Source organism: Varanus komodoensis, unplaced genomic scaffold, assembly GCF_004798865.1.
Source record: "Varanus komodoensis strain SLA01 unplaced genomic scaffold, ASM479886v1 scaffold26, whole genome shotgun sequence".
NCBI lineage: Eukaryota > Metazoa > Chordata > Lepidosauria > Squamata > Varanidae > Varanus > Varanus komodoensis.
Genome location: NW_025335684.1, coordinates 13,963,372 through 13,989,664, shown reverse-complemented (window position 1 = coordinate 13,989,664; position 26,293 = coordinate 13,963,372). Strand labels below are relative to the sequence as shown.

The following is a 26,293-nucleotide window of genomic DNA, read 5'->3' as shown; positions in this document are numbered from 1 at the left end:
CTCGTCTACCATTTTTTCTTTCTTTTGTTTCTGCACTTTCTTTTGCAGAAACCTTATAGATTGTTTAGCAGAGCAGTGGTCACAGAGTTTCAATATTACCCTTGAACAAATAAAAATATGAGAAGGTATAATTTTAGGGGTCTAATTCGTATCCACCCCTCTCTGGCATCTGTTAGCTGGGGATTTTCATTTTGACCACGGCACAGAAGAGAGAAGACCCCTGCAGTTCTCAGGAATATGGGGCCATATGCACAGGCTAGGAAGAATTTTAACAAATGGAATCTGACCTATCAGGTGGCAGAGTTGCCATCCTAAGTATATGGAATACTCCAAGATGCATTTCTTTAAAAAACACTGCCTTGAGGTTTAAATCTATATGTGTTAATACTTTACAAATTGGGTGCCCTCCACAAGGGGGCAGGTAAAGGGGGGATGAAAGGGCAGCCTCCCACCGGCAGCAGAGGCTGTGCCACTGAGTTGGCTTCAGATTATGTGCGGGATGCACATACGCATCGCTGCCTGCCAGCCAAGCCTCAGTCATGAGAAGCAAAATGGCAGCCAGTGGAAGGGAACTTGGCTGGAGGAAGATGTGGGAAGGGGAGTCCCATAAGCTTCCCTGCTCAGAGAGCCCTCCTTCCCCCTCAACCCAGGGGCCACTCACTGACGCCTGCAGTCACAGGTGCATGAGAAGACTCCTAGCTGGAGAGGGTGGGAGAGGAAAGACAGAAGCCAGCCAGGCAGAAAGTCAGAGTGGCCAGCTCTTGTGGAGGAAGGACGAATGCTTGTGTCTGAAGCAGCAACCTCACCAGTAATGTGAGCCTCTGGAAATGTTCAGTACTCAAAACACCTTCTACCCTTGTCAGATGCAGGAAGTTTTTCTGAAGGAAGTCTGACATCCACCAAATAGTGGAGCTCGTGTGTTTGTGGCAGTAAGGTTATTTGGTGATGTACTTGTGATGCATAACCTTGTCCTTAATCTTGGTTCTGTGCATTGCAGATGCAAACTGGTTTTGCTTTTGTATAACTGAAGAACTTGGCCCTGTGTTTTAAGTGTGGAGAAGTAATGTAAATGTGGGTCTATAATTTTTCAGGCAACTGAAGCCCTCTGGAACCTTCCAATTTGTTCCTGGTTGACCTGCATTGTGTCAATGCTGCTTGTGTTGGTGCTGCTTAAGGCACACTATAAAAGGTTGTTTACAAATTGTAGTTCTTTATGATTATGTCTTCTGTGCCTGTTGAAAGTGGTGGCAGTGGGAAATTGTACTGGAAAGAGTGAATTGAGTGGTCTGCTGGCATCAAGAGAACCAGAAAGAGGTTGTTGTGGAGCACTTGGGATAGTGGAATTTCTGTCACATTGTCTGGAAACTGGATACATCTCCTGTGTCAAGTGCTTAAGGGCAATACTTGTAATTTTTCCAGGCCTAACGCTTCATAAATTTGCATTGCTGTACTGCATGTTAATATCCACTTCCCTGCATGCGCGCTGCTTTGCTGCCAACTGTGCGAGTCCAAATGCCATAGCCTAACAGCCCAGGCTTAAAACAAGTTAGAAGATTGGGTGAAAAGGGAGTCTTGTATTTTCTTTGCATATTACTATACTGAGATTTTGCTTATCCTGCAAGGAAAGAAACTGATGTATTAACTTGCATGGATATGGAGCTGATCCTTGCTGGAGAGGTATTGCAGCTTGCGATGCTTTTGTGTGTCATCCATAGTTACATATGCCAAATAAGTGTTTTGCATTATCAAGCTTCAATTGTTTAGGTGCCTCTTGGTGGCCTTATTGGTGGCATTTTTTTTACCTTCTCCTGAAATAAGGTTTCCAAGTGTCTTTGATACATACAAACACATGCTGGAAGGCTTAATCATTGCACTCATACCCCAAAATGCTCATTGTCGCTATATTTCCTGTTCAACTTCAGTCATATTGATTTGATTTAGAGAAGTTGCTGGGAAGAAAAGGTATACTCTGTTTATTTGGAGTAATATTATAGCAGAGATGTGCTAGTACTGCTTTGATGATTGATTTGACCAAGCTTTCCCATACTGCAAATACTAGTGGTTAGAGCCATTTTATATGGCAAAAGAAGCTACCTATACAGAGTCTTGAATGCCTATCTTTAATTCAACATTTTAGCCCTGCTCTTTAGCTACAAAAAACTCTCAGGAGTTTATATATTATTAACTATAATGATCAGCAGGAAACCACACATCTTGTCTGGCTTTGGTGCTCAGTTAAAGTGATTGTGGTCATTGTTGAAGGTCAGCCAACCCTCATAGAAGCCGTGGTCTGTTTTTGGGTTATGCAAAGGTTGTTTAAATTTACACAATACACATTTGTCGAGTTCACACAACAACCCCAAACTGGGTCTGGATATAAATGACATATCTCTGAGCGCGTCCTGGTGCAACCCCCCTGCCAAAGCTCAAGATCCTTTTTAAAAAGGAATTTTGAATGGGAGTAGGATATACTCAGAAGTATCTCTTGGTCTGTATCCACTCATTTGTTGTGGTTGTTGTTACTGTTGTACAATTATATACTGCCCTATAGGTAAACCCTCTGAGTGGTTTACAGCTCTCACTACCTCTCAAACCCCCTTTTTGAAAGAGTCCTTGAGTTTTAACAGCAGTCAAATTTGATTTTCTTTTTTGAAAGTTGAGGGGGAGCATGTTTAACACTTCCAAAGATGCTAGGTAGTTGGGACAAAGTTCAAAAGCTCTCCCTCCCAAAACAGAGATGATGGTCTTGATGGAAAGGGATACCAGTCCTGAAACTCATCCCTTTATTAGCTTGCTGTCTAGAGAAAACCAGCAATGGAAAGGAGAAGACCTGGTTTTCAGGCCTCTGTTGTGCAATGCCCAGGGTGGGTACCTGCTGCTCCTTGGAAGTGGACATCCCTCTTGCCATAGCTGATGTTTGCAGCCCATCCGTTAGCACTACCGTGAATGAGAACATGCGTTTAAAAACCACATTTTAGTGCACAAAATTATTATTTTTAAAATCCTTGGTGCTGGGGAGGCCTTGGGCAGCCCCCCGCCCCACACCTTGGCCTGGCAGCTTGTGGAAACCAGATGGTGATTGTGAAAGGTTACTTGACAGCTGCTTTTCATGGTCTCTTGCATGGAGTTGGGGGGCAGTAATGTGGGACAAAAAGTGTCCTTGGGCCCTTTGGGACTGGCACCCAGTTGGCAAGGGTGCTGTCACCAATTAGCCCTCTAGTGCTTTGTGTTAACCAATGCTGTGTCATGTTGTCTGGGTTCAGATGACGTGAACACCTACAATGGGTTATACAGACACTCCTGTGAGACATGGATTGTTGGAGTGGCTTATTTCACCCTAACTTAAGCCACGGCAATGGGAAAGATAACAAGAATTTCCTCAGAAGCTTCGGTGCAGTTCTCAGGCAGGCTTCCACTCGTGAGAGGAATTGTCTCTTATAAATTTTGTTGTAAGCCTTGGCTGTTTGCCACTTTTCAAAGGACTTTTCCCACTAAATATTAAAGGTCCGCAAATGCATTCACCATTGGAAACTTGTGAGCTTATCAGGGATAATTCTTTTTCTTCTGGGCCTGGAGAAGGACAGGTATTCTTCCCAGCAGTGGCTGAATCTGGGAGAAAGTTGGAGCATTGCAAGGCTTCATTCTACTGTTTCTGAGTTTCATTGAATGTGCTTGGCTATTTGGAAGAGACACAGTGCATATTCTGGCTGCTTCCCTTATGCAGGCAAAGGTAGAGTAACAGGCAGATTTAATTTGGCTTCATGAGTCCTGTACATAACAAGGAGGCTGATCTTTAAATTACAGGTTCACTCTGACATATTTCTAAAACCACTGTTATCTGTTCGTTCAGTGTTCCTCCTCTCTGATGTTTAACTTCCATTTTTTCCAAGTAATTTATTACCAGTTCCATATAATCCCTTGCTTTTGGCCCTCTCTTTGTCCTTAGCAGCAGTCTTGTAACAAATGTGCCATCTAACTTCGGCTGACAAGCTTTCTAGCTTGCTTTTAAGTTCCATGCCACTTCCTCTTCATGGAGAAAGGTAGCTGTGATCGAAGAAGTGTCAAGTGAGGAAATCTAGCATTGCGGGCACTAGTGGATGATCTCCTGGATGTTTGTAAATACATGATCTCGGCTACGTGATTGAATAGCTGGCCTTTTCAAGTGCCTTGTATTTACCAGGCGCAATGCAAAGAACACTGCTCCTTTCAACAATGCTGAGAAGCCCCAGAAGATAGCTGGGCTTAGTTTACAACACCTAATGGGATTGTCAGTTAAAAGTTTTACACAGAACATTTAAACTCTTGTCAGAACACTACCCTAATAATCATTATCAGTGGTGTGAATTGCATAAGTGGTTGCATAAGAAACCTGATTCCTCAAATCTTCTGAACCAGGCCAAAGTGCCTTTAGGATTTTTTTTATTATTATTATTTTCATCTGACTACTTGCATATCCCAAGGGGCTTGGTGAGAGGGTACGTGATGCAGCTCCATTGCTGAAGCTAGGCCTGTCTGGGTCTGGTCAATGGCTGGATGAAATGGCTTGAAAGGTGCCCTGAGTTCTATCATGGAGGAAAGTCATTTTATTGTATGTGTATCTCACAATTTATTTGTTAGTTTATTTGCCTGAGTTTTTTTCCATATCACTTCTTCATTTATCTGCCCCATGTTAGGATCCTTGAAAGCCCTTCTGTGGGACTTCTCTTTTCTCCACAATTGCCAGACCTGTGAGAGGTGCATAGTGATAAAACTGTGGCCTGTTGCTGTGGGAGGCTTGCCTAGAACTGAATCAGATATATTTCAGTACTGGGTGAGCACCTTTTTATTCTGTGGGCTTTTAAAATCTGCTTTTTGCTTGTTTTGCTCTGGCCTACTGTCTTCTATGCAACTACATTTTATATTTGCTGTTTTTATAGTTTGGATTTTTTAAAGAAAATGTTTTGTAAACTACTCTGAGAATGCCTATTGACTTGAAGAGCAGAATATTAAACATTTAAAATACAATATATTTTATACACTAATTTTGCCTATATATTTCATTGGCATTTTAGTTCCATGCTTTTCCTTGGCTTTGTCACCTATAAACACTGCTTTGGAATCAAAGGTTGAAGGTGAAGTATGCATAATTTTGCAAACGATGAGGTAATGTTGATGTATTTCATGGGCAATTAGTGCAGGGTTTCTGTAATGGCTGCTGTCTTCTTTCCTGGGGACTAGAATATATATTGAATGTTTCCAGTCTGTGGGCCATTGTTCTGTTGTACATATTTGTTGGCATATTCTTGTTAGGATTTGCCCTGATTCATGCTCTGCATTTTGGAATGCTTCTGTTGGTACCTTGTCTATTCCAGGTGATTTATGCCTTTCAAGTATTTTCAGAACAGCTTTCTCATAACTTTCTAAAATAGCAGGGTTTTTGTCACAGGATGCATTTTTGATTGAGTGTGTCATCTTTATCTCTTCTGCATAAGTTCTTCTGTATATGGTTTCCATCTTCTCTTTATTTTCTCTTAATCAGGTAGTATTTTCCCCTGTTGGTCTTTCAGCTTTCCAAATTTAGGTTTGAATTTTTCTTTGATTTCTTGGATCTTTTGGAAGAGGTCTCTTGTTTTTTCTCTTTTGCTGTTTTTAGTTCTTTGCACTGATTATTGTAATAGTTCTTTTTGTCTTTGCATGATAGTTGCTGAAAAGTTGCATTCAGGACGCTCTTCCTGTCACTTTTGCTTCTTGCCTGCCCTTAACAATTGTAAGAGTTCCTTCTGGCATCCATCCAGGCCTCTTCTTTCGGTTTGCTACAGGAAATGTCTTTTTTGCATTCTTCCCTTAATAATGTATCTGGTTTCAGCCCACAGTTCTTCTGGCTCATAGTCAGTTGAGTTCTGTAATGCAAATCTGAACTTTACGTGGACTTTAAAATTTCTCTGTAAAGTTATTTAACTTGTATTTTGGCACTGTGCTTCTGTTAATGAGCTTTTTTCAGCTTGACTCATGATATTAAGAGTTCGTCGTCACTACTACCATCTGCCCTAGCTCCTGCTTTGCCACCTAGAAATTATATATTACAGATTTTTTTGTTGCCTATTATGAGCCAAATATCTAGGGTATATTGAAAATAAATGCTCTTGGAAAGAAGTAAGGGTAACATGGAAAAAGAAAAGCAGTGACACAGGTATTCTTAGTTTTAATAAACCGTAAATTGTTTTCAGAAGGGAGACAGAGGGCAGTAACCTTGTGAAGATATTTCTGCCCAAGACCAGATGGAGACCCAGTGTGGTGCAGTGATTAAAAGCACAGGACTGGGACTCAAGTATTCTGGGTTCTATTCCCCATTTGGTCATGTGGCTTGGAGCCAGTCACAGGCTGTCAGCCCAGTCTAGCTCACAGGGTGGTGGTTGTGTGGATAGGACTGAATGCAGGAGGAGGAGAATGCTGTGTAAGCCGCCTTGAGTTCTTTAAAAAAGAAAAAAGCAGGATAGAAATCTATTATGTAAAAATAAACCATTTGAAGCAAGCAAAACTGAAAGCATTTATTTCTGATAAATAAAAATGAAAATCTTACACAGGAGCTGTTGGATTACGTAGCTTAAATGAGTGTTAAAATTTGGAGTGATGGGTCATATGACAATGGTGTATGAAGTAGGGTGAGCAAGTAATTATGTAGTGGTGGTGATTGGGTTGCTTTCTGAATGGCAAGCTTTTTGTTAGTTTCCACCTGTGAGTTGGGACTGCAGGCCTAAGAAAATAATGGAATGTATTCACCCGCTCTACTTGTTCTTTTTTCATTTAGTACTAAGTTGACCAGATTTAAGGGTCAAGAGGTGGCTGAACAATTCTTGCTACTGTTGATTACAGCATTTTTCTTAGAGTCACTGGTAGTCTTAATGGGGAAAGCAAAAGGGTGGCCTCTTGTGATAAGAACTGAACCTACCCCTCTATTTCTTGCCCCGAAAGACACAGCATTTAATGTTAAACTCTTGAAACCTACCCACACCTACCTTCTCAGCCCCTTCCATGGGCCTGGTTTCTTGGTCAAACTGCAGAGTAACAGTAAATAGTTATCCCTCCCTCCCCTCCCCCCAGTATTGCATCCATCTTGTTTTACTTTAGAAGGTGTGACGTCATTTTTTGCAATGGAGAATTGGGGGTTCTCTTAAAAAAGAGTTCTCACTTCTTTGCTTTAAAGGAAGCAAGCTTCTTGCATTTGTAGTTAAAACTGAAAGTGCAGCAGCTTAGCCCTACCTGTACTCCAAGTCTTTCTTTGCTTCACACTTTGACTGTCATTACCAGTCAGAATAGATCACTGCAAATTAGTGCAGGCTTGCTTCAGAGATACCTGGATGTTTCGGATCACCTAGGGTATGTTTTCAAACAAAATCACAAAATCTCAGATGACAGGGTTCTCAACTTGACCTTATAATAAGGCTCATAATAGAGAGAGATCTAGTGATGCTAGATAGGGAAGGGAGGCTGACAGCCACACAACACGGCTTCCGCAAAAACAGGTCCTGCCAGACAAGCCTTGTGGAATTCTATGACAAGGTTTCGAGATGGCTAGATGGAGGGGATGCAGTGGATGTGGTATACCTGGATTTCAGCAAGGCCTTTGACAAAGTGCCCCATGATATCCTGGTGGAGAAACTGAGGAGTTTTGGGATACACCAAAGCACTGTCCGGTGGATTAGGGCATGGTTGACTGACCGAAAGCAGAAGGTAACCATTAGCGGGGAATCATTGGGATGGCGGCCAGTGATAAGTGGGGTCCCCCAGGACTCTGTCCTGGGGCCAACCCTGTTTAAACTTTTCATTAACAACATGGAAGAAGGGGTGAACAGTCTGCTGATCAAATTCTCAGACGACACTAAAACTGGAGCAGTGGCCACAACTGAGGAGCAGGCACTCCAGATCCGAAAGGATCTGGGCAGACTATGGAAGTGGGCAGGAGACAACAGCATGGCGTTCAATGTGGATAAGTGCAAGGTCTTGCACTTGGGGCATAGGAATAGCTGTCATAAGTACAGGTTAGGTGATAAGTGGCTGGAGAGCAGCACTTGTGAAAGGGACCTTGGGGTACTGGTTGACTGCAGTGTGATGCGGTGGTCAAGAGGGCGAATGCCACCCTTGGTTGCATAGCCAGAAGTGTGGCTTCTAGATCAAGAGAGGTATTACTACCACTCTACACGACTCTGGTGCACCCGCAACTGGAGTATTGTGTTCAGTTTTGGACCCCTCATTACCGAAAGGATATAGCCAGGTTGGAGTCAGTGCAGCGTAGGGCCACAAGGTTGGTGGCCGGTTTGCAGGGGATGCCATATGAGGCGAGACTGAGGGAACTGGGTCTCTTCAGCCTGGAGAAGAGGAGACTCAGAGGGGATATATTGGCGACATACGGGTATGTGACGGGATGTCACATAGAGATGGGTAGAGACCTGTTCTCCCCTGCAGAGGAAGGCAGGACGCGCTCCAACGGAGCAAAGCTCAGGAAGCCAAGGTTTTGTTTGGATGCCAGGAAGCACTTCCTGACAGTCAGGACCCCGAGGGTGTGGAATGGGCTTCCACGAGAGGTCGTTGAGGCCCCGTCGGTGCGGGTGTTCAAGGATAGGCTGGACGTCCACATGGTGGGCATGTCGTGAGCAGAGCCGGCTGGTGCCGGAGGTCAGACTAGATGGCCCAGGAGGTCCCTTCTGACTCGCTCTGTTTTCTATGTTATAGCTATGTTAGAATCAGTGCAGCACATGGATGGTAGCTGGATTAAGGGGGATGCCATGTGAAATGAGATTAAAGGAGCTGGATCTTTTCATCCTGGAGAAGAGGACACTCCAAGGGGAACTTTAGTGACATATAGGTATGTGAAGGTGTATCACATGGTAGAGGATTGTGACATGTTCTCCCCTGTGGTGGAAGAAAGGGTGCAGTTCAGTGGGGCAAAGCTCAAGGAACTGAGTCTTAGGTTGGATGTCAGGAAGAAGTTTCTGACAGTTAGGTCTTTTAGGATATGGAGTTGACTTCCATGGGAGGTGGTGTGGACCCTATCAATGAGGTTGTTCAAGGAAAGATTGGACAACCACATGTTGGGTTTTGCATGAGTGGAGCTGGCTGGAGCCAGGGGTCAGGCTATATGCACTGGTAGACCCCTTCTGACTTGTTATGTTTCTGTTGAGATGTCTTGATGACTAGACTCTGATTGTGATACATACTGAATGGCCTTTGACTCGAGAGGGAAGAGAGCATAAGTTCTTACAATGCCTGGATTGTTCTAAACTTAGTAAGAATTGTGAACAAATGTGATCAAATAGTGCTGTGAGAGATAATTTCATAACCGAGGAGTAATTATAACTTGAGGTGGAGATGAAATGTGGTTACATTAGGCTGAAAATACTTACACAAATCAAAATTATATTGTGGAGATCTTGGAGGTCTGAAACTTCTAGCAGTTTAACAGGGTGACAGAATGGTAGTATGACGCCCTGAGGACTGACTTGTTATGTATGTGATGGAATTCTTCATGTAAAAATCCTTGAAAGAAAATTACAGGTTTTGCATAATGTGACAACCCATTGTGAGTTTCAATGAGAATTTGATCGCCCCAGGGTACCTTGTTCATGGGTAACAAGTTATTCCAATAACCCATGGGTGGTTGTAGTGAATGGGTTGTCTTGTCATCCAGTGGTTACTGAGCTGTTTAGCAAGACTGGCAAACAACCTTTGGTGTGCTTGACAAGTGGCTCTCAGACGAACAGCGGTGTGCCAGCCATAGCAAAATTGCCCAAGTGGTACTCAGGAGCATCTGACGCTGGCTTCTCACCCTTCCTACTGCAATTGTGAGCTGTTTGCGTGGCTGCTGCAGCTTTTCCCCTTTTCCCACCATCCCATTTTGCCATCCACTATCAGCTCCTTGAAAGTGTCAGCATAGCACCTTGGAAGGGTCTGTCAGAAAATTTTCATTTTTTAAAAAAAAAATTCATTTTTTAAAAAATGGCGAACTGATGACTGAGTTTTTTCGAAGTATATTTAATATTGGCCAATTTTGTTAATTCATTTTAAATCTAGTATGTGGGGGGCCTCAGACGATAGAAATACTTTGTGTTACTCGAAGGAACTGCTCCCACTTGACAAATTAGAATGTTTAACAAACAGAGCATTCAGCCAGGACCAGTGGAAGCTCGCTTCAGATCTCTACTTAGTCATGAAGCTTCTTGAACCATCCTGGGTTTGCCTCCATCCTTCATTTCACAGTTTAATAGTGAAGAGAGAATGATGTGGAGGCAAACCATGCATGATTTACCTACCTTGTGCTCCTTGAAGGTCAAGATGAAAAAATAACTTCCTAGTACTGGCAGCAGTACTAATGTTACGTGACTTGTGCTCCAGAGATCTCTAATTGTGTGCACCTTAAGGACAAGGAGAGAATGCTTGTTTCTCTTGGCATTAAGCATTTGTGTGGTTAGGTGTTGGGTTGACCATATTTACATCATAGCTGTTGTCACAATCAATAGTCTGTTCTGAGCTGCTAATTGGAGACAGGTTAATTAGCTTGTGTCAACACAAAAATCATTAGAGCACAGCATTTAAAAAATCAGCTTAAGTACATACTCAACAGAAACAAGCTTAAATTCATTACTCCCAGGGGGAAGAAATTTTAGGAATAGGCTATCACTTAGCTGTTCGAATATAGAAAATCTGGTGTGTTTTACACTGTGGAAAAGCTGACTGGAGACCCAGTAGTAGTTCTTTGCACAGGGAGGCTGTCTCAGTGGTAAAGCAGGTGCTGCTCACGCACGCATTCGGCCAGTCCAACCCTTGGTGTCTCCAGGTGGGGCTAAGGGACGATCTTGCCTGAAAACCTGGAAAGTCATTGCTGGGCTTATCAGTGCTGGGCTTGATCGACCAGTGGCCTGGCTCTGTGTAAGCAGCTTCCTGTGTTCCTCTGCAGAATGTCTTGTGCTTTGACTCCTCCCCACTCACCAAATACTCTTCCTTTAAACAGTTTGCAAGCAACTACATAGTTCAACTACATTTGTCTATAAACACAAACAATATAGGGCAGCACAGTGCCTTGTGAAAGGATTTTTGCTGACTAAGTAGTGCATGAGGACACATTGCATACATTTCATGCTTCCTCTTCCAAAGAGCTTTTAGTGCCTCTGAGTTATATACACATACTTTGCAAACGGTTGGGAGCTCACGTGGGAGACAGTGGGGACTTGCTCTGGGAAAGTCAGATACTTCCTCAGCAGAGGGGCATGTCAGCCTTGCATAATAATGAAACACACACACATGTCATTCTACTGTGAAAGAACAAAATATGCCTGTACAGTGGTAGGTCTGGTGAATTATTCTTCTCAGGTAGGTGGCACTGTAGCATGACCACTGCACAGACAAAGTCGGTCAAGAAGATTGGACTCGTTGAGTTAGAGCAAACTGGAAAGTACCCAAGTCTCCCAGGATTGCCCAACATTCAGAAACTGTTCATAAGGTAACTTTGGAAGCAGTACTTGTTTTTTGCCGCTGCTGCTGCTGCATGGGTCACGTTCCTTGGCAGTGTGGCCATTCTTTACCCATTTCCTCTGTTTTAGACTCAGAACTTGGATTCTGGGATAAAGAAAAGAAGATATTCAGGGTAGCTGATTTGTGCATTCATGCTGAGCTGGAAGCCAAGAAAGAATGGTAAACAAAAGCTTTTTCAAAGATACTCATAGATGATGTACAAAAGAATGGAGATAACTGAAGTGACAGTGCAACCTAAGGATAATTTAAATCTGTCAGAAAGAAAGTGATTAAATAATCTGTGACTGAGTCTCTTGGAATCTGAGCATATAAAATGCTGGACTAATTTGACAATCTTCTGTTCTTCACATGACTGTCTGCTTAAAAGAGGTTTTTCCAATCTTGTTGGATATGCATTCTATTTTAAGCCTCTAGGGAGGAGAAGGAAATGCAGTATTCTGTTGCTAAGAGACAAACTGTAGCATAAAATTCATTTCTCCTAAAGAGTTTCGGATTTTAGGTTGAATTGGTAACAATGGTATATTTTATCCCTCCCATATATTTTGTCCAGTGGAAACTGGGGAAATGGAGTAGGAGTATTTTGTAAAAAGGAAGACTCTTGTTGCTGCTCGGATTGCTTGGATTCTGGATATCTGCTCGATTTTGTTAATAGATAACTATATAATACTGAGAATATAAGTCAGGGTTAGACAACCTGGTACTCTCTATATGTGTTGAACTACAGATCCCATGATTCCTGGCCACTGCTGATGCTGGTTGGGGCTTATGGGCACTAGGTTGCCTGTACCCAAGGTATCAGTTTTCAGTCTCACTCTCAGAACTTCTGAATTCTCTACAAAGGCTACCCAAATGTGCTTGGACTATAAGCTCGAACTGATCTGCTCTGCATCATTTTGCCAACAGATCTGAAGAAGGTTGGGGTTAGAAGAAGACATGAAGGGAGTCAAGAGGCAGAGAGGAGTGTGGAGGTTAAAAAAGAGACTACAACTAAATAAAAGTTTTTGAAATTAGCCTGGATTCAGTGAATTGCAGACCCTCAAGGTGTGTGATATTAAAACTTTTCTTGAAATCTTTTTGGCAGGCATCAGAAGAGGCCTCACTGCGAGCTTTGGAGAGCCTAATGACAGAATTTTTCCACAATTGCACTACTAATGAAAGGAAGCGTGAGATTGGTAAGCTCATTTATGTTCTCACTTTCTACAACCTCTATAGGATCATCCCTGCCAAGGCACATCATCTTCAGCAGGAGCAGCATTGTTAACGTTGGTCTTTCTTATTTTGCATAGCTGCTTCATTATTTACTTTGTTGCTGTATTTTTTTTAAACTGGACTACAACCAGAACAAACCTGTTCTCTCAAAGTACACCAAGGTCTTTTTCCAGCTAGACAGCCCAATTTTTCCCTAATAAGTACTACCTGACGTTTGGATAAGCAAAGTATTGACATCTGTTTCTAGGCTTTCAGTCAAGGCTTGGTTGAAAGCTGAAAAAAGCCCACTTGCATGAATGCATGCAAGGCGCAGCTTCAGCTGTGGCAGCTTCAGCTTCAAGTGCGGTTGCTACTCTCTGCCGGCAAATAATAGCAAGGTAGCTTTTCCTCCATGGAGAGCTGCTGTCAGACCCGGTTTGAGTTAGCACAAGATACATTTCCATAGCACAAATAGAATTCATAAATAATATTTGAATTAATTAACTATATGTGAAGCTACAGAATTGTAAATGCCCTGGTTTATGAAGGTTTTGCATCTATTCCCTCTTTTGCACCTAGCTAGAGTTGGTGCACCTTCAGAGTCTAGTAAAAAAATAAAGTAGATTCCACAAGTTTGAGGTATGCTTACTTCTGATTTGGGGTTTATTTAATTGATTTCTAAACCGCCCATTAACCAAAATGGTTCTCTGGGCAGTTCACAAAATCAAAAAACACAAATGCACACAATATACTGCACCAAATCAATACAATGCTAATAAAATAACAACATAACAACAATGAGCCCACAACAGCCATGTTCAAGTTAGTCGGAGGGTATAGCAGCAATACATCCAGTTAAAATGCCGTATAAACCAGATAATTGTTATAAAATATTCAAACATTAGCTGTTAAAACATTGGGTGAATAAAAAGGTTTTTACCTGATGCCAAAAAAAAAGAAAAAAGAATGGGCACCATGTGCACCTCCTTGGGAAGCTGATTGCAGAGTTGGGGTGCCAAGTCAGGAGGTGTCAAGAGAGATGTGTCAACAGGCTGCCTTGAAATGTGGGGTCTTTTCCAATCAGTTATAAATCAGGGAAATGGAGGCCCAGTTTCAAGAGCAAGCACTGCACCTGTGGGGATGGATCTTAAATTTGCCTTGAGTGGTATTTTTGGTGGAAAGCTAGGATATAAATTTAAGTACATAATGCAGTGAGTTAGCTAATTCATTAATTAAAAACTCTCCTGATGCTCACTGATGATCTCTTCCAAGTTTGTCTTCCCACAGATTTGGAAGTATGCTTGACACCATCTGCTCTTACTAGATACTTGCTTGGGGTAAAATAGCATTAAAAATGAGTCTGCTAGCATCATGTCCAGTAAGGCTCTTAGACCCCCGGAATCCCCTGCTTGTTAGCTATATTTCAGTGTATGTTCCCTTTAGCTTCCATTATTGAATGCTAAACCATGGCCTATACCTCTGCACTCTACATATGGCTGATGAGATATTACAGTGTTTTTGTTATCTCTGTGCATCATGCACATGGGTTCTGCACCTGTGTTGCTGCTCAGCTCTTCTCCGACTGCCTCAGCCACAGCTTTGTTGAGAACTTCCTTTTCACTGGAGATTGAGCTGAGCATGTTATTCATTCTACTTCCACAACCGCCACTGCCACTTTGCTCCCGCTTTCAGCTCAGCGGATCTCTCCTGTTTGCTTTTTCATACTATGTGGGAGGCTGGGGATTGTGGCCTTGAAATGTGCTCAGTGCAGGAGCAAACAGCCCCCCTCAGACTAACACTCTTTCTCTCCTCTGCTTGGATGGGGAAGGTAGAGTGGGCTCTTCCCGCTTTTGCCAGGCATTTACAAAGGAAGCCTGACATAAACACATGCTTCAGTTACAGGCAGCCTTGCAGAAACAAGCCTAAAGCTACAGATCCCAATGCAAAGTGCTAACCTCTACCAGCTTCCTTCAAGATCTCCTCCTGCAAGAGTCCCCATAGCTCTTTTACACTAAGGAGCCTTGTTTTCAGTTAATATGCCACCTGTGTCAGCTCTGGTAACACTGGTATACAAGGGGAAAGCCTAAGAAATGAAAGTAGCTAAATTTTACCAGAATTGGGTCACTAATAAAGGAAAATTATGTCCTGAGTATTAATTGGCTCCAGTTTCCAAGATATGGCTTCAGGTCAAAATTGCATAAAAATAATTCAAAATTACAAGGGGGATATGCGATTATGCTCCATAACTTTTCTGCAAAATGTGATATAGCAATGAGAATGGTCATTTAGTTCACTCTGTGAAATTAGATGTGGTTCAGGAGAAGCATACAGTGGGCTAAAGTTTGGGTCCACTGATATCGACGGCCCCGGATCAGCTGTATCCTGCTCATCGTCTGTATAATCATCTGAGTATAGAGAGTAGGATTCTGGTGGATCTGGAATTGGCAAGTCTCACCATGGGGTACAGGACGCAGTGTGGATGGAATGTTTGGATATTCCACAGTCCACTTCTTTCTTGAGATCCCTTTTGCAGTTGGGGGAACCATGCAAAAACAGCAGTCGCTACTATGATTGGTGGGTTCCTCCACACCACTGGGACTGCGAAAGGCATGGATTTCTTCTTCTTGTTTAGCCAATGACACAGATAAGTTGCACATGTAATGCAACAATAATGAGGGGCCCAACTCTTTTCCTGATCTCCTATTTTGCACCAAAATATAGGTGGTATTCCTTTTTTACCACTGCCATCATACGCCACTTCGGAGATGCAAATATAACCTCGCCACACGTGTAGCAGAAATTATCTGCGTTGTTGGCACAGTTTCGGGGCATCTTGGCTTCTGAGGGAAAATATCACACAACTGTTCCTTGGACATGTTAGGCAATGACACTTTCACAAGCCGCCCAATGTAACTGTATGATGCGTAGATCTGAGCAAGACAAATGTACCTTGCAATAAAAGAACAATAAATTACAGTTCGGTAATAATCTTTCATCTCAAAGTGAAGATAAATATATAACTTCCACATGGTACCATTTTCATTGTTCTACCGTACTTTGTCGAGTAGTTACGAGGCACCATGATCATCAGACACCTCCTTCCCTTGTAGGCAAATATACTCACCTGTGCATAAATCTTTAATGTGAAATACCTTGAAAACCTTTATCACCTGTTTTCTAATTCATCTAATCAAAATTTGTAAGAAGTAGCACATTTTATCTTGGAGGTCGATAATTTCCCAGTATTTGTAGACCAGTGTAATTTGCTATCACTGATATGGTGCTGTTGGCTGTTTGAATAGGTTTCCAAGGAAGGTGGTTGAGGCCCCAGCAGTGAGGGTGTTCAAGGAAAGATTGGACAACCAGATGCTGGGGATTACATGAGCGGAACTGCCTAGAGCCAGAGGTCAGACTAGATGGCCTGGGATGCCCCTTCTGATTTGTTTTGTTTCTCTGTGTCTGTATGTCAGTATCAGTTCTGTACCATGTTTTCAGTAGTGGCAGATCACATTACCACTGGGTTAATTCCAGTAGATCAGCCAGAACCATTGCCAAGTCCCATGCTTCTGGGTGTAGCAACATGCAAACCAGACCTTCTCACTGCTCTAGGTCAGTTGGTTGATTGCAGGCAAGCCAAGAGGGTGCAGCTCTACATTTACTCCAGATTTGGTTTACTCCACTGCTAGACAGTGTAAATTGAGCGATGTAAAATGCAGAATTATTGTCTGCAAAACACATTAAAGGTGGTGTTAATGTTTGGATGTACTAATCTAGATTTCATAAGCAGCCTGCACTGTATGCATTGCTTCCATGCTATTGCCCTGCATGCAAGCAGGGACGCTGTGAAACTGGACACTGCGTGATCATGAAAGTTAATCTGTGATCTTTTAGGAGGCATGTGCTTTTAACCTTGCCGGATCAGACAAATTGGGGAGATCAGGAATTACGGCCCTCTACATAATTTTGGACTGCAGTTCCTATCAGCCATAGCCAGCATAGCCAGTGGAGAAAGGAGATGAGCGTTGTGGCCCTCCGAAAATCTTAGCTTACATGTTGCCTAGTCTTGACACAAATAGACTATGTGTATGATCTGTGTTAAATGAACTTATTGGTTACCTCAACGAATGCATGACCTTGTTCTTGTGAAGTGTGAAAATCTCCTGAGGGAGGAGCTGAACTTCTCTATATTGTAGCAAAACTGCATATAAATCCAGAATTCTTCATGGTGATACATGTATACACTTTAGCCAGAGGTGTAACTGAAGGGTTGCAATCAGCATGAACTGCTTTAAAACAATGCCTGTTGCCCAGGTATCTTTCATAAGGAACTTGTATTTCAACCTTTATACTACAATTTAGAAGTGATGTTATCTCTAGGCTGTGTTGAAAGATGAAAACCTCTCAAGTTGGTAAAAGTGTTCAGAGATTGATCTTTTCATTATGAAAACACAACAACAACCCAATGCCTGTTTAATGTATTGAGTTTGTTCTTTATGTGCTGTTTTGGGTCTGCCTCAATTACTTGAAATCACTAATATTATGTGGTGTTAACCCATCAGCTTGAACAGTCCTTGAGAAAAGTAGGTGTTCCTAAGATTTCATGGAAGCTACTGTAGATTGTTGGAAAGTTTAGCAATATAATTGTCAGACCATTGAATTCTTTGTGATGGCAACAATGATTAAGTTTGAGAACCTGGAAGGGCCCTTCGCTTTAAAATGTGGGAGTAGATTTTGAAGGTGCCATTGAATTGCTAAATGACCTTTGTTATGGATTTTAATGCACTGCTCTGTTTATGTGAATAATTTATTTTTACAGAGGAGCTCCTGAATAATTTTGCCCAGCAGATCGGTGCCTGGAGATTCTGCCTGTACTTCCTATCTAGCACAAGAAACGACTATGTAATGATGTATAGCTTGACAGTGTTTGAGGTAAATATGAGGCAAGAGTAAACATACTGAAAGTATATTTCCTGTTGGAATTCTGCTTTGTTAAGTTAACTCTTCATTGCAATCATGCATTTTGACCCAGGGCTGTGAACGCCATGGAGTCCCAACAAAGCAGAGGTGTTGACCGGGAAGAATGAATTTTTGGTACATGTGCTCCAAAGCTGAGATTGGATGGCCTGCCACTCTGAGTTTCATCTGACTTTCCTGGTGCTGCAGGCCCACTTCAGCTCTCCCTCTGCCCCTTGGGAACCACTTCCTTGTCTCGTGTGTGTGTGTGTGCGCGTGTGCGTGCACACAGAAGATGTGAAGGAATGGGATGGCACAGAAAACAAGAACATAAGAGCCCTGCTGGATCAGGCCACAGGTCCATCTAGCCCCCTCTTCTGTTCGTGTAGTGGCCAACTAGTTGCCTATGGAAGCTCCCAAGCAGGATTTGAGTTGCTAGTTGTGTTTCCCAGCAACTGGTGTTCATAGGCTGACTACCGTAATGCTGGAGGTAGCATATAGTCCTCAGAGCTAGTAGGTGTTAATAGTTTTCTTCCATGAATTGGTTTCATCTCTAAATATCATTCAAACTAGTAACTATTGCTACATCTTGTGCAAATGAATTCCATAGTTTAACTTGAGACTATGTAAAGAATTTCCTCCTTTTATTTTTCCTCAATATCCTGCCAATCACTTTCATGGAATGACTGCAAATTCTGGTATTCTGAAAGGGGGAGAAAAACATCTCGATGATAATGCAATCTTGTGAACTCCCTTTTTTGGTTCTGGTTGCACCTTCTATCTGCGCTTGCACCCAATCAACATTTTGCTGCTATTGGCTTTTGAGTCTTATGAATGGGTTGCCCTCAAGCAAAGACATCTTTAATGCAACCCAAAATAAAAGATAGGAGGTATCCAATTTTTAATTTAAAAAAAAAGTTGCTTGATGAGAACTTCAGTATAACCTTGGTACCCATAATAGAGTCTTGTGGCTTCTTAAAGATGAACTAATTTATTCTGACATAAGCTTTCATAGAAACATAGAAACAGAGCGAGTCAGAAGAGGCCTCCTGGGCCATCTAGTCTGACCTCCGGCACCAGCCGGCTCCACTCATTACATGCCCAACATGTGGACGTCCAGCCTATCATTGACCAAATTTCTTCATCTTTAAGGTACCACAGCACTATTATTTTACTGCAATAAATTTATATGGCTACCCTTTAGAAGTTAGCAACAATTATATATTCCTGTTTTGCTCTCCTGCTTTGCAAGATACCTTATGTCCATAAAAAAGGGCATACATCAGATGAAGAACCTACAGATCTGTATTCAGATAGCCAATAGGATCTATTCGTATCAGAAGGATTTAATGAAGGATTTAATTCTTGCCTCTCCTTCTGCATGTGTGTAGGGTGTAAAAGTTTTAAAATGAAGCATAAGAACTTATCCATCTCATAATTATCACCACTTAAGAAAATTACTTGCTCCCCAAGTTACGGTGCTCTTGTATTTTTTTTCCTGTTTTTGCAGAAAAACAATAAGTGCTTTTTTCTTTCTATAAGGTAAATCTGCTCATTGCCTGTCTTAATGGAAGTTTCCATGAAGTCAGTATATTGATTGCAACCAGTGCTTTTTTGTAAAAAAAAAAAAAAAAAAAGTGCCGAAACTCATGTCGCTCCGACCACACACACCAATCCCAAGCCAAGCAGCGTCCCAAGCCAGGTGGCTGGACACACAAGCAGCCCACAGGCACTATGCTAATGATGTTTGCTGCTGACCTGCTATGCAGACAGGCGATTCAAAATCACTTCGTAAAATCCATTGGAAAAAATGGTGCCGGTGCGTTCGATGACAAAAAAAGCCCTGATTGCAACTATTTCAAGTATACTGATCGCCTAATTTTGAACAAGTAAATTAAGCCAAATACTTTCAGATTTTTCTACTCTCCTGAAAATTACCAAAAAAAATCCCAGTATTTCATCCTCTTCCCTAGCTGAGAAATATTTTACTATTGAATTCTGTGACTAAGTAAATATTCTAAAGCAGAATTTCAAATATTGAGCTTTTTTTCTAGACCTGGTATCCTAGCCTCTAAATTTGGTATCTTTGCTGGTAGAAGTGTGGTCTGAAGTTTGGCCTTAAGCAGGCAGGCATTTTCTTCCCAAAGATCCCACGCCTGAAGCACCATGATAAGCACCAGGGTATCTCTCTCTTTCAGAACCTGATTAACAAGATGTGGCTTGGGGTCCCATCGCAAGATAAAATGGAGATTCGCAGCTGTCTGCCCAAACTTCTTTTGGCTCATCACAAAACTCTGCCTTACTTCATCAGGAACAAACTTTGTAAAGTTATTGTAGATATTGGGCGGCAAGACTGGCCAATGTTCTACCATGACTTCTTTACAAATATTTTACAGGTAAGACTGTTCCTATAAATTCTATTACTGAAGTCATCCTTTGTTAGCTTGCCTGTATGAGAACTTTGTTTGAAAGAGGAAGCGAGAACATAATATGTTAATTGCAAGAAGCTTTAATCTTTAGAGGGCTATATATTTCTAAAGCAATGTAGCAAAAGAAGTAAGACAGTAGACACAGAACAGTTTAAAGGTCACTGCATCAGAACTCCTGAATTACTTTGAGGCTGTTCTATTGACATAAGTTATGTAGATCAGTCAAGGAAAGTTTTCAAGGCCTACCTAAATGGTCCAGTGTGTTGTAGTGGTGAAGAGTGTGGGATTGGGACTCGGGAGATCTGGGTTCTGGCCCCAACTCGGCCATGGAACCAGCTGGGTGACTTTGGGCCAGCCACATACTCTCAGCCCAACCTTCCTCACAGGGCTGCTGTTGTGAAGATAAACCTGAGGAGGAGAATGATGTAAACTACTCTGAGTTCTTTAAAAAACAAAAAAGACAAAATATATAATAATTAGAAAAAATGTTAATGGACAAGGAATGGATCTATTGGACAGGAGTTGCAAAGAACTGACACCATCACTGAGAATTTTCTGTCTTTAGGGTGAGTCCTTAAGAGTGACCTTAGAGGGTGGCCTTAGCATAGGGACAGAATTGTACAGGTTACGGCTGCCCATTAGCCAAGCTGATAAGGATTACGGCAGAATGCACATTTTTATCACTCATTAGTATTGTGAAGTGTTAACATTATATTTTATTTTTATGGTCATTTATTTGGACTAAGTAGATGTGAGATAGCTGCCATGTTCAGAGACATGGTAGCGTTAAAACTGGTCCATTGCAATGCTAAATTTATTGCCTCCTTGTAAAACTCTACTGGCTGTTTATTCAAAGCTGAAAACATAGCTGATAATCTAACAATTTGATTTTCTTAACAGTTGATCCAGTCTCCTGTAACAACCCCGCTTGGGCTGATCATGCTGAAGACAACGTCTGAAGAGCTAGCATGCCCACGGGAGGACCTTAGCATAGCACGAAAGGAAGAGTTGCGCAAATTGCTCCTGGATCAGGTTCAGACAGTCCTTGGGCTTCTCACAGGTCAGTGGGTGTGGTGAATGAGGTCTTCCTAGGTTTTAGGAGGAACAAACTGGTACCTGAGGAACTGAGCTTTAATGAAAACCACAGACACCTGAAGCAGATAACATTCCCCGAGGCTTCGGCGAATGGGGCGGCATAAAAATGTCTTAATAAATTAATAAATAAATAAATAAATTCCGCTGGGTGCAGCATCAGTGCACCTTTTACTTCTGGGTTTTCATGAATAGACTATGTTCATACTCTGAAACCATTATGGCTTATAGGTGTAAAGTTTTTAGCAAATAATTACAAATAAAAAAGTAAGCCTCGTACTTGTCTTTGGAAGGGCTGGAGGGAGCCATCTACATGCCTCTGCACCCAGCAATGTCAAATAGTTAGGAACAAAAATATTCACTTTGAGACCCGTTAGGTATTTTCTTCTTCGTTTCTTTCTTGTTCTCTTGAAACTTCAGTGGGGTCCCTTGGCAGGGTGTCAGTTCTGACAGTTGCCTAAGTGCCAAATTTGAAAATACATCCCTATTGTGTTTCTCACTTGCTCCCCCACTTTTAAGATAACACTTTCTTCAGAAAGGAGATGGAGATTTTAATTATAAACTCACCTACCTTTATCTTATTTCTGTCAACCTTACTCATTAAAAATGTAACCCTAAATAACCCAATACTTAGTAGTAGCCCTGCTTAAATAATCAGTTCTGCTTTCCAAGATCATGCTGATGCTAACTTGGATGGGCCTCTTCAGAAAGGGAATTTGTACACTGTGTCGTAGTTGCAAAGAGTGCCATTATTGAGAATTTAGTATTGAATTCAGAGCAGACCTTCCTTTGCTTTCAGCTTGCAGTACAAATCAGCTCTCGTAATGTCCACGTGGTGACCTTGCACCGTCCTGCATAAGGCATGCACAGAACAGAAGGTTTGCAAAGAGCTGTCAAAAGTGTCTAGACTTCCTTGGAATACAGACGTTTTTCTTGAGTCCAAGCTGAGCTTTGTGTACATGTAACTGTTACTTACGCAATATATGGTAACTTACCCGCCGTTGCTCAAGGGTCTGCTCTTCTTTCTTGATAGGTATCTTGGAAAGCATCTGGGATAAATACAGTGTTACTGCTGCCACCCCACCGTCATCTCCAACATCAGGAGAAAGTGGTAAGGCTTTACTCTCCCCTCTCTGCTCATAATCCATATCCTTAGCGACTTCTATGCTTTGATTATAAAGCAGATCCAAAAATACGTACAAGGAAGAAGAAATACAAGAAGGTGAAGTCTTTAAAAATGTATTATCCAATCCATGCAGGAGCCGCTGCTTTTTAAGCTTCGGGCCTCAGAGGCCATGCCATTGTTGTCCTAGTTTCTGGAAGGGTGATGCCGGTGAAGCATATGGATCCAGGGCTTCTGATACCTTTCCCAGCAGTATAGCAAGGAGCCAGACAGCAGTCACTCTCTCACTTGCTTGGGTAGTGTCAGAATGATTTTTCTAATGGAGTGATTAACTCATCCTATTCTTGTCAAAAAGAGCATTTATAATGCTAAGGAGAGTCTTCCAGACTCTGGGAATTTTTATTTGTGGAAGTTGTCCTCACCTGTTAAGGCAGACATGCTATCTCCTTAACACCAACAGCAGTGCTTCTGAACAGGAAAACAGCAAGGTTGTGAATCCCGTGAACAGCCCTGTTTGGCTTTTGCTGCAGCACTGTAATTCAGAGAGACATTAAGTTCACTTCAAAAAGCATGCAACATGTTATGATTTAACTGATATGTCAGAAGCCCTGATCTCTGAACCAGTCCCACACAGGCTAACTCATGACTTTTAGTAAGTGGGAACAAACTCAGCAAGTGCTCCTGGGTGCTTGGTTTCAGCTCAGTATCACCTTCACGCAGAAAGAATTTGGCTGCTCAGAACAGAACCTTAGTCTCTTCTTAGACACATGCAGTCTGCTAAAACCACAGCCGATACTCAAGTTCATAAAAACATGGACAAGTGAGAACTGGTAAACCGTGGTGGCCTAAGAATCTCAGTGTCCCTGGTTTAGATCCAGCCTCAACTGGAAACTGATTAGGTAGGCATAATGCTTTCGACATAGTTCCCCATGACATCCTGATCAGCAAATTAGCAAAGAGTGGACCAGATAGAGAAACTATTACGTGGATCCAGAATTTGCTGCACAACTGGACACCAAGAGTGCTCATCAACGGCACCTTCTCATACTGGATGGAGGTAACTAGTGGGGTGCCACGGGGTTCAGTCCTGGGCCCGGTGCTCTTCAACATCTTTAATGATTTAGATGGGGAAGTATACAGTGGGATGAATTGCTGTTTCTTTCCCTAGGCAACCTTTTAAGTAGCTTGTTGCAGAGTCCCAGCGCAGCCAAATTACTGAACCAGCCAATCCCTGTTCTTGACTCTGAGAGCGAGTATATCTGTTCTCTGGCACTGGAGTGCCTAGCCCACCTCTTCAGTTGGATTCCTTTATCTACAAGCATCACCCCTTCCCTCCTCACCACCATATTCCATTTTGCCCGCTTTGGTTGTGACACTCGAGCCAGGAAGACATCCTCCATCAATGGCAGCAGCCAGAACTCTGTCTTGGGTCAAGATCGTGGCCGGCTCGGGGTGCTTGCCATGTCTTGCATCAACGAACTGATGTCAAAGAACTGTGTGCCTGTGGAATTTGAGGAATACTTGCTGCGGATGTTCCAGCAAACTTTCTACCTCCTACAGAAGATTACCAAGGAGAACAACGCCCATACAGTGAAAAGTCGGCTGGATGAACTGGATGAGAGGTAAAAGAGAGCCAGCCAACAAAATCACCGTTGGCAGCCCTTCTGCTCATTTACTGCAAGACTGTCTTTACTGACTTCTTGTTACGCATGGGGTGTCTAATCACCTTTTTTCAGCGTTCCTGTGGTGAAGGAAGGGAGGTGTGCAGGTAGGTGCAACCAGGTATGTTGACTGTGGGAGGTTGCCTTTGCAAAGCCATTGTGGTGTTGTGGGTGTATATTTTCTCCCTCCCCATTCATTACAGTTTGACTGCAGGTCTGAGGTTGTACAAGGTCTGAATTTGTCTTCATTCGGTTGTTGCTGAAAGCAGCCGAAGAGACCCAGAGAGGTAAAGGAGTATTCCTTTTCTAGTTGGCATCCCTTGTCATATTCTCAAAGGAGTGGGTGGAAAAGCCAGGCTTTGAGTTGAAAGAACGTTCACTATGCACATGGAATACTTTAGAACCACCTTCCCAAACCAGCAAGCAAACTGCCCATGCTTGCTGGAAGATGATGGGAGTGGTGATCTTGCACGACTGCAGGGCACCAGGTGGGGGGAAAATTGCCCTTTGGTTTGAGAATTGTTAGTGTGCAGTGAACAATTTGAGACAGTTCAGTTGGTGTTTTTTTAAACCGCCTGTGAACCAGCTTTTCAAAAATATTCTAAGATTGAAATCTGCTTTTTGCTTTTCTGCAAATCTATTTTAAGCCCATTTTTAAAATGTGGAAGGTTAGTCTTGAACAGTATTCTTAGTTTTGACAGAAATGTACTAAGAAGCCTTTTGGCTGCTTTGTCGACTATTGGCAAGAAAATAAAGCATACAGGAATATTTTAGCTCTCTAGAAGAACTGTTGAAATGGAAACTGGCAGGAATGGTTACAGGGTGCAACATTCCTTGCATTGCATATTACTCTCATGCATCTAATGTATGGAATTTGAGAGCTCTGTCTTGCTGAAACTTGTTTCTTCTGTTGAATGCGTCTAGAAAGCTAAAGTTAAAATTAAAAAGTCTTAAGCTCGTAAGACATTTTTTGAAATTTGCTGTTCTGAGGGTTAGTTTTTCTTAAGTGTTTGGATGTATTGAAGACACAGAACCTAGCTGAATGTTACGCAGTTCCCTGTCCATTCTTCACCCCCACCCCCAGTCTTTTGCTTAATACACAAGGGGGACTTTATGTAAAATGCCTGTTGATCCTGGTTGGTTGCTATAGTAATTACACGCTTGCTTTAAATTGAATTGAATGTTAATTGGGAGCAGAGAATCCAATGTGAGCAGACTTCTCAAAACCTTCCTCATGTGGATGGTAAACTTCAGATTGTGGCTTTTAGTTCTGCTCTTTCCTCATCTGTTTTGCAAAAGCATACCCACCCATTTCTTCATACCACCATCTAACTCATTACACTTCAGAAGCCAGTAGAGCTGGTTAATAGGCAACTGATGTAGCACAGTCACTAGAAGCCTTGGTAGGACATTCCTGGCTTAAATTCTCAGCTGTGCTTGACCTGTTCAGCGGCCCTGGGCAAATGTGTGTTTGTCTGACCCATCTGTTACTTTGAGGACCATGGTGCTGATAGTCTTGCAGGGCTAATTTGGGGCTTGTCTGGGTGTTGTTCAGGAAGCATTTGAACCCTTGAGATAAAAGTTCTGTAGGTACCTATTTATGTAAATTACATCTCATGCTCAAAGACATAAATGATAAAACTAAAGGCATCAGGAGGATTGGTAAAGATTTCCAAGGCCTAAGTGTACTGTGCAGTAATTATAAATTCTCTTTCAAAAATAAATGCAGCATAAAGAAATGGAATTATTCTTCTAATAATCATTCTTTTGAATCATTCTTCTAATAATCAGCTCTTCAAAATTAGCAGGCTTTGAGATAGTTCTGTCTTTGAGTGAGGATTGGACAAAAAGAGTTATTTGGAAGAAAGGACAAGGTCATTGTTTCACGACTTCAGTCATGTGTTCTTTTACCATTGGATGACTTTATAATAGACACTGCTCAAGATCCAAAGATGCATCCTGTTGGGTTTATTTGGTGCTCAGAAGCCGACTCTTCCCAGCAGGATACTATATCGCAGGGTGGCCAAACCGAGGCTTGGGAGCCACATGTGACTTTACTTTGCAGCTTTCTGCTTGCTGCTGCCTGCAGGCTCCCACTTGCTGCCCCCCACGGCCGCCACCCGCAGGCACCTGCTTGGGACTCGCTGCTCACTGCTGAGGCCCATGAGCACCTGCCGGTGGCTCTCAACATCTGACATTTACTGTATGTGGCTCTTCCACTGAGTAAGTCTGGCCACCCCACTATATCAGAACCAGATTTGAAAGTTCTCTCAGTTTCAAAGTTGGTGCACCATCATGGTGCCACGATGAATATCTGTTAGAGATCCACAAATTAGCATCCT

At 42.3% G+C, this 26,293-nt stretch overlaps 1 protein-coding gene across 2 annotated transcripts in view; it reads left to right on the top strand.

The window, feature by feature from the left end:
- Nucleotides 1-26,293, top strand: part of XPO6 (exportin 6) — a 64,384-nt gene that overhangs the window by 7,426 nt on the left and 30,665 nt on the right. The window contains exons 2-8 of one of the 2 annotated variants that reach the window (XM_044433282.1): nt 11,574-11,664; nt 12,587-12,677; nt 17,510-17,622; nt 19,845-20,042; nt 20,976-21,135; nt 22,201-22,278; nt 23,459-23,912. In XM_044433282.1, coding sequence (XP_044289217.1) covers nt 11,662-11,664; nt 12,587-12,677; nt 17,510-17,622; nt 19,845-20,042; nt 20,976-21,135; nt 22,201-22,278; nt 23,459-23,912 — 1,097 coding nt within the window. In that variant the 5' untranslated portion in view covers nt 11,574-11,661. The remainder of the gene's footprint in view (nt 1-11,573; nt 11,665-12,586; nt 12,678-17,509; nt 17,623-19,844; nt 20,043-20,975; nt 21,136-22,200; nt 22,279-23,458; nt 23,913-26,293) is intronic. The other variant, XM_044433281.1, reaches the window with a different exon arrangement.